Genomic DNA, 7,205 nt, shown 5'->3' with positions numbered 1-7,205 from the left:
ATAAACACCTTATAAGAACATACAAACATGGTACCTTCCTTGGCTCCCAACCTGCACCAGATAAAAGTAAAGTTGTTTTCATGCTACAAGACTATGCATCTCTTAATGGCCTTTCGGCTTCTCTGTCAGAGTTTAAGAAGCATTTGGACTGTGCGCCTAGTCACATGGTCTGAATTTTTGGGTTGACCTATGTGGTGCCAGGAATTGGACTCGATGATCCTTGTGGGTCCCTTCCAACTCGGGATATTCTATGATTCTATGATTCTAAAAGAGTGTTCTGCAACTTCCATTTGGTACTAGAGCAGGAATAACCTCAAAATAAATAATCATGCTATCTTCATGTCAGTGCATTATGAGTTCCTTCTGCCCAGCTAAAATGACAAATGCATACAGCAGCCATGTGCCTGAAGATGGCCTGTCAGGTCCTCATGCACAAGTGCCCTGACACCCACCTTCACAGCCATGGGCCTCCTGTTGCCTCCTGAGATCCTGAGGCACAGCTGACCTCAGCAGAGCATCCCCACCCATCTCCTCCTTGAGCCGTATGTCCTCATAACTTGAACCTCTCTCACTTCAGAATCTTTCCCTTTTGTTAGCCAAGCCCCTCTGTTCTCCCCCAAATCTCCAACCTTTATTCACCCAGCCTTCCCCTGACCTCCCCATATCTGTCACCCTGTTGGAGGCAGCTTCTGAAGGCCTTTAGGACCTCAGAGGCTTAGCCTCCCTGCTGTTGGCCAGCCAGCTGGTGGGACAGAAGTGACCTCACAGCCAGCATCCACAGAGCCACAAGGAGGTGTTGTGCTCAGGAGGCCTCTTCCCAGCCCACCCAGGAGCACTGGGTGCAGGGTGTGTAGGTCACGTCAACGATGGCCCCCCGTGGTCATGCGGCTCAGTACAAAGCAGACGTGCAGTCAGAGGGGCGTCAGGGGGATAGGAGCCTAGCCTTTGACTGTGAGGCTGAAGGAGCAGCCCCTGCCTGGCACAATCAGGGTGCAGGAGTCTGGGAGGCACCGCAGGGCCATGCCTGGGCATGGGGCCAGGAGGAAACCACCGTCTTCCTTCCCAGGGCGCCATGTCACGTGGGCTGCGGTTTGTGCACCTGCAGTGGCAGGCAGGCTCCAGCTCACCAGAGGCCGTGGGGAATAACGGCCCCTGGGTGACACGCTGAGAGCCAGGGAGACGCCTGAGGCTCTGGGCTGCAGCTCTGCTGCCAGGGCAGGCCCTGGACCAGCTCTGGCTGCTGCCGGGACCCCACAGGAGGTTCCCTGGGGAGGGACGGGACAGCCAACGCTCCCGGCATGGGGCTCTGGCCCTGCCCAAGGGCCTTTCCCAGCTGCTGCTGCCAGCACAGCGGGGGCTGTAGCAGGGGCAGGGGCTGGTCCCTTCCCAGACTGATACAATCCTGCTGCAGGACCAGACCCATGTATACCATTGTGCAAAGATGGCCAGGATATTGCACCTTGGGCACTTGGATGCACCCAGCATAGGAGATGCTCCGTGCTTGTGATCCTCACAGTGTGCTGCAAGGGGTGTCAGAGCCATCTGCCCCCACACCCAGCCCTACCCCACGATGACTTCCCACCGCAGTGACGTGAGACCCGCAGCAGAGCCGTCCCTCATATATGGTCATGAAGAGCGCTGGAGAAGTTCATTGGAGAGCTGGGTTGCGTCGGAGAGGAGATAGGTGTTGATAACGTCTAAAAAGGTGCCTGCTGCTTCGATTGGCTCCTCTTGCAGCTGGGACTGCATCTGCACAGATATAGTGCCCTCCCATCATCTCCATTGCCTCGTGGGTCCCCAGGAACTCCAGCAGCAGGGCCGTGCTGTCAGGGCAGGAGCCTCAGGATGGGGACAGAGGGATTCCTGTCCCCTCGGGTGCTGTGTCTGCTCCTCTGGGTGCAGCTGTGCAGAGGTAAGTGCCAGCTCCCTTGTCCCACAGCCTGGGACCAATGGGCAGCAGTGGAGTCATTGAGATCCCTTTGGGAGTGGTGTTGCTTTCCAGGCGCTACTGAAATGAGAAGCAGAAGGTTCTTGGTATCTCAGCCATGTGCTTTAACCTGTACCTGTCTGAGTGGGAGAGGATAATCCATTTGCACAACTCCCGTGATTATTGCAGCCCATGTCTGGCTACAATTTTAGACACCTTGTCCTTGGGTACTCTTTTGGGGCCCCTTGTTCCCCAGTGTTGTGTCACTGGATCTGGAGGAGGCCCAGACAGTGACAGTGGAAGCTCAGTGATCTCCATTGCACAGACAATGCCTGGGGTGTCCTGGAGGGGTTGTGTGCTGCTCCTTCCCCTGGGATCTGTGGATTCACAAGAGAGCAGGTTGTTCCCCATAGAGAGAAGGGGACTGAGGCATCTGCACACAGAGGTGACAGACAGGTTTCCTTCCTGGGGGCTCTGGACTAGCACACGGGCTAAGCTGACAGCAAGGATGAGGAAGGGCCATGGGGGAGATCTTTCTGGTAAGCTCAGTGTCCCCTGTGCACACAGGAGGTCCTGAGGCTGGTGGTGGGTTTCATAGAATTGTAGGGGTTGAAAGGGACCTCAAGACTCCCTGGTTTGGGAGGTGTCTGGGGCAGGTGATAGACAGAGGGAGGTGAGGGCCTAGGGAGATGGGACTGTTCAGGAGGTTCTGGGCTGGGGAGGAGCAGGAGCCCTGTGAAGGGCAGGGGGTGGTGTACAGGTGGGCAGGGGCAGGGGCCCACTGGGGTAGGAGTAGGTGCCGAGGGCTGTGGGGCAGAAAATGTCCCAGGAGTCCTGGAGCTGTGTATCCTCATCCCAGCATAGCCCATGGGGAGAGGAGGGACACTCCACTACCCCTGGGACAACCCATGGGGACAAGACTCCCACCCTTGTTACTCTGCCTGGGCAGGGGGTACTCACAGACCCACAGTGTGGGGCTCGAAGCTCTCCTGACCCTTCCCTGTGTGTGTTTGAAGGGGCTGCAGAGGTGAGGCTGGCAGATGGCGGCAGGCGCTGTGCTGGGAGAGTGGAGGTGAAACTGCAGGACCAGTGGGGGACTGTGTGTAGTTACTCCTGGGACATGGCTGATGCTGCAGTGGTTTGTAGACAGCTGGGCTGTGGAGTTGCTCTTGAAGCTCCTCAGTATGGATACTTTGGGCCAGGGTCTGGCCCCATTTGGATGGATGTTGTTGACTGTAATGGCACCGAGTTTGCCCTGTCAGACTGCACACATGAAGGGCCAGAAGAAGTTTACTGCTTACCCAGTGAGAACGCTGGAGTGATGTGTTCAGGTAAGGGTTGACCCCCCTTCCCTTACCTCTGGGTCCAGGACAGTTGTAAGGGACCAGTCTGTGCCCTCAGGAAGCAACAGGTGGACACCAGAGCACGAGTCAACATTGCTAGTTCTGCTGTCAAGCAGGGACTGTGATTGCTGCTGTCCCCTATTAGTGGGAAAGCCCAGTGGAAGCCCACGTTGGGTGCCTGCAGACTGAATGGCCACCAAGGTGGGTAAGCACAGCTTGGGCCTGTGCCTGGAGCTGGGAGATGAATCCCCTCACCCTGTACTGGAGTGGCTGCTAGTTCACAGCTTTCTTCTGCTCACCCAGGACCTGTCTGGCAGGGACCAAGACCAGGTCCCCACAGCAGAGCCACATGAGTGTGACTCACATGGCCATGGCCACCCACAGCTTCAAGGACGGCTGTGAGAGTGCTGGGGACCTTTGAGACATGACATAGCAAACATGAGTCCATCAGTTGAAGCCAGGACCCCTTCGGAACAAGTTTTTTTCTGTCAGATCCAAGGGGTTCCTCAGCCTGGCCTGAGCCCAGAGCAGGCTGCAGCAGCCCCCAGGCCTGGGCCTTTTTTCCTGGGCCCATGTCCTCAAGGTGCTGCAGTACTGGGGCCAGGGTCAGGCAGCCCAGGGGCTCCAGGCAGCAGAAGTTTGTCTGAGTGGTGCCTATGGCTAGGGGCTGGGAGAGAGGGCAGCCCATGGGGGCTGGAGTGATTTCTGAGGAGCAGCAGAGGGGCCCTGACCTCTTTGTGCCATCAGCACAACCTGAGAGCTGCTGTGCTGGCCGTGGGGCTCTGCATGTGGCCACCTTAGGGATGAGGTGGGAGGTGGACACGGAAGTGCCAGAGGGATCTGGGAACTCACAGATCTCCTTGGTTGCTCCAGGATTTGTCCGGCTGGTCGGAGGAAAAAGCCCCTGCTCAGGAAGTGTGGAGGTCTACGACAGGAACCAGTGGAAAGCTGTCTGTCACTCCCACTTTGGTGCCAAAGCTGCCGAGGTGGTGTGCAGGGAGCTGCAGTGTGGCACAGCCCTGTCTGTCCATGGGGCAGCTCACGTGGGAGAAGGGGCCGGTCCTGTCTGGGACAGGGAGCTGCAGTGTGTGGGGAATGAATCCATCCTCTCCTCCTGCCCCACGCAGGCCTCCAGACACCAGCCCTGCACCCATGGCATTGGCACTCATGTCACCTGCACATGTAAGGACTTGGGGTGAAACGGTGCCCACGAGGGCTGTGCTGGGGGCAGAAGAGGTGGGGTGAGGTGGTGGTCTGCAGCCCTAAAATGAGAGTGCTGCAGGAGGAGAAAGGCACGCTGTCCCTTCAGCCTCTCCTGCAGCTCCTGGGGGAACAAGAGCACAAATGTGGCCTCTCTCACCCTCCTTTGTCCTTGAGTACACAGGGTTCAGGCTGGTGAACGGCAGCACAGCGTGTGAGGGCAGGGTGGAGGTCGACGTGCTGGGGACGTGGGGGACCCTGTGTGCCTCCCGCTGGGACCTCTCGGACGCCCACGTTCTCTGTCGGCACCTCGGCTGTGGCTTTGCTGAGTCCATTCCTGGAGGAGGGCATTTTGGGAGAGGAACCGGCCCCGTCTGGAGAGACTCGTTCCACTCTGACGGGACTGAAGCCCACCTGGGGCAGTGCCCGGTGACTGCCCTGGGGGCCTCGCCGTGCTCCCAGGAGAACGCTGCTGCTGTCATTTGCTCAGGTGAGTGCTGGGCAGTGCTGCAAAGTCCATTTGCCCCTGGTGTGTGACACGGCCACCCACAGCTGGGGACCCCACGGCAGCACCAGGCTGAATTTCTCCTCTCACCAGGCCCAGCTCACCACATGTCTGTACGGTTGGTGGGTGGAGGGAGCCGGTGCGATGGGCGCGTGGAGGTCTTCCAGCACGGGACGTGGGGCAGAGTCCTGGATGAGCAGTGGGACATGCAGGAGGCCAGCGTGGTGTGCCGGCAGCTGCAGTGCGGAGAGGCAGAGGCAGCCTACACCCCCGTGAGGGCCAAGCGAGGACGAGGCCCTGTGGGGCTGCGTGGGGTGCGGTGTGCAGGGCACAAGGCTGACCTGAGCCTCTGCAACACCTCCCTGCCTGAAAGCCACCCGGCAGCAGGGATTATGGAGGATGTGGGGTCCGTGTGCCGGGGTGAGTGGTGCTGCACGTCCCCCGGGTGTGGGGCTGGGAGGGCAGCCAGCCCCTGACGGCCGGGGTTCTCCCCACTGCAGGGAGCCGACAGGTCCGGTTGGTGGACGGGGCCGGGCGCTGTGCCGGGAGAGTGGAGAACTACTACCAGGGACGCTGGGGCACCGTCTGCGACGACGCCTGGGACCTGGCCGACGCCGCCGTTGTTTGCCGCCAGCTGGGCTGCGGAGGGGCCCTGGAGGCAGCCGGCTCTGCTCGGTTTGGGGAGGGCTCCAGGCAGATCTGGCTGGATGGCATCAACTGCTCCGGGGCCGAAGCTGCTCTCTGGGACTGCCCTGCCGAGGCCTGGGGGCAGCACGACTGCAGGCACAAAGAGGACGCAGGAGTCATCTGCTCAGGTCTGTGCTGGATGCGGGGCTGGGAGCAGGGATGGGGAGGCCAGGGTGAGGGTAGAGCTGGGCATGGCCGAAGCTGTCCCTGGGTGCATTGGAGGCCCTGCCACCTGAGCTCATTCTGGGGACACCTGCACCCAGACCCTGGGGTTCCAGGGAGCACATCCACCCTGACGGTGAGCAGGGAGGGCAGGGTGCACCTCAGAGACCTCTCTGTTCCCAGGTGCAACAGGGATTTGCTGGCTGTGCCTCCACCTACCTGAGGGCCCAGGGTGCAGACAAGCCTCTGTTCCTCCAGCCCCGGACCAGCCTGTTCCTCCTGGGGCCATTTCTCCTTCCAGAGTTCATGGCCCTGAGGCTGCAGAACAGCGACGGCTGCTCCGGGCGCCTGCAGGTTTTCTACAACGGGACGTGGGGCAGCGTTTGCTCCAACTCGATGACTGCTGAGACAGCGTCACTGGTGTGCAAGCAACTCAGCTGCGGGGACAGAGGGTACCTGAAAACAACCTCAAGGTATGCCAAGCTGTCTAGAACCTCGTGGCTGGATCATGTGGAGTGTGGGAAGAGCAACAGCTCCTTCTGGCAGTGTCCCTCTGCTCCCTGGCATCCGCAGTCGTGTGATGACCGCCGAGAAGAGGCCCACATAACCTGCAATGGTAAATCTGATCCATCAAGGCAGATGAGCTCCCCACTGGGTGTGCTCAAATGCAGAGAAGGAACCAGGAGGGGCTTTGACTTCCTGCATTAGACCCTGTTGCTGCTGGTGGCACAAAGGTGACTTCAGCTCTCAGAGCCACCCATGTCCACCAGCAGCAGTCAACAGCCGGGCTGCCAGCAGCTCCCTGGGGTATGTAGAGGCAACTCCAGGCAAGGGCTCAGAGGAGACCATGCAGGGCTTTCAGGAGTCCCCCCTCCTGGGACAGCCTCCTGCTGCTCTGTGAATCAGAGACCTTGTGGGGCCAAGCACTTGGGTCCCCCCTGCAGTGCCGTGTGTGTCCCCTGGATGAACAGGGTTCTGCTGCTGCCCTGACCCAGGCAGCATGGGGACGTGTGAGCAGAGGTCAGCTCTGCTCTCTTCTGCACAACCCCTAGAGCAGCCCTTTTCAGCCCAACTTCTCTTTCCTTTGGGACATGGACAGAAAGGCCGCAGGTGGCTGCATGCCCCAACTCCACCAGCTGCACAGGTAGGGAGCTGCCCCTGCACGTGCCCCCCTCACCTGGCAGGGCTCTCCCAGCTGTCCTGGTGCCATGGGAGGTCTCTGCCTCCCCAGACAGGGAGAAGATCCGTGCTGTGGGAGGCAAGGACGGCTGCTCGGGCAGAGTGGAGATCTGGCACCGTGGCACCTGGGGGACACTGTGTGACAATGCCTGGGACATGCGGGATGCCGAGGTGGTGTGCAGGCAGCTGGGCTGTGGCCCCG

At 59.9% G+C, this 7,205-nt stretch overlaps 1 protein-coding gene across 1 annotated transcript; it reads left to right on the top strand.

The window, feature by feature from the left end:
- Positions 1 to 4,073: 4,073 nt before the first annotated feature.
- On the top strand, positions 4,074 to 6,532 carry LOC311428279 (scavenger receptor cysteine-rich type 1 protein M130-like; the record flags this gene model as incomplete). Its single annotated transcript, XM_084539806.1, has 5 exons — positions 4,074 to 4,452; positions 4,655 to 4,960; positions 5,075 to 5,395; positions 5,476 to 5,790; positions 6,126 to 6,532. The coding sequence occupies 5 exons, from the start codon at positions 4,074 to 4,076 to the stop codon at positions 6,530 to 6,532; spliced, it is 1,728 nt and encodes a 575-aa protein (XP_084395932.1).
- Positions 6,533 to 7,205: the final 673 nt, after the last annotated feature.

This window comes from Aythya ferina (assembly GCF_964211825.1).
Source record: "Aythya ferina genome assembly, contig: HAP1_SCAFFOLD_37, whole genome shotgun sequence".
Lineage (NCBI taxonomy): Eukaryota > Metazoa > Chordata > Aves > Anseriformes > Anatidae > Aythya > Aythya ferina.
Note: the sequence above shows the minus strand (reverse complement) of the source record. Positions and strands in the feature narration are given on the sequence as shown.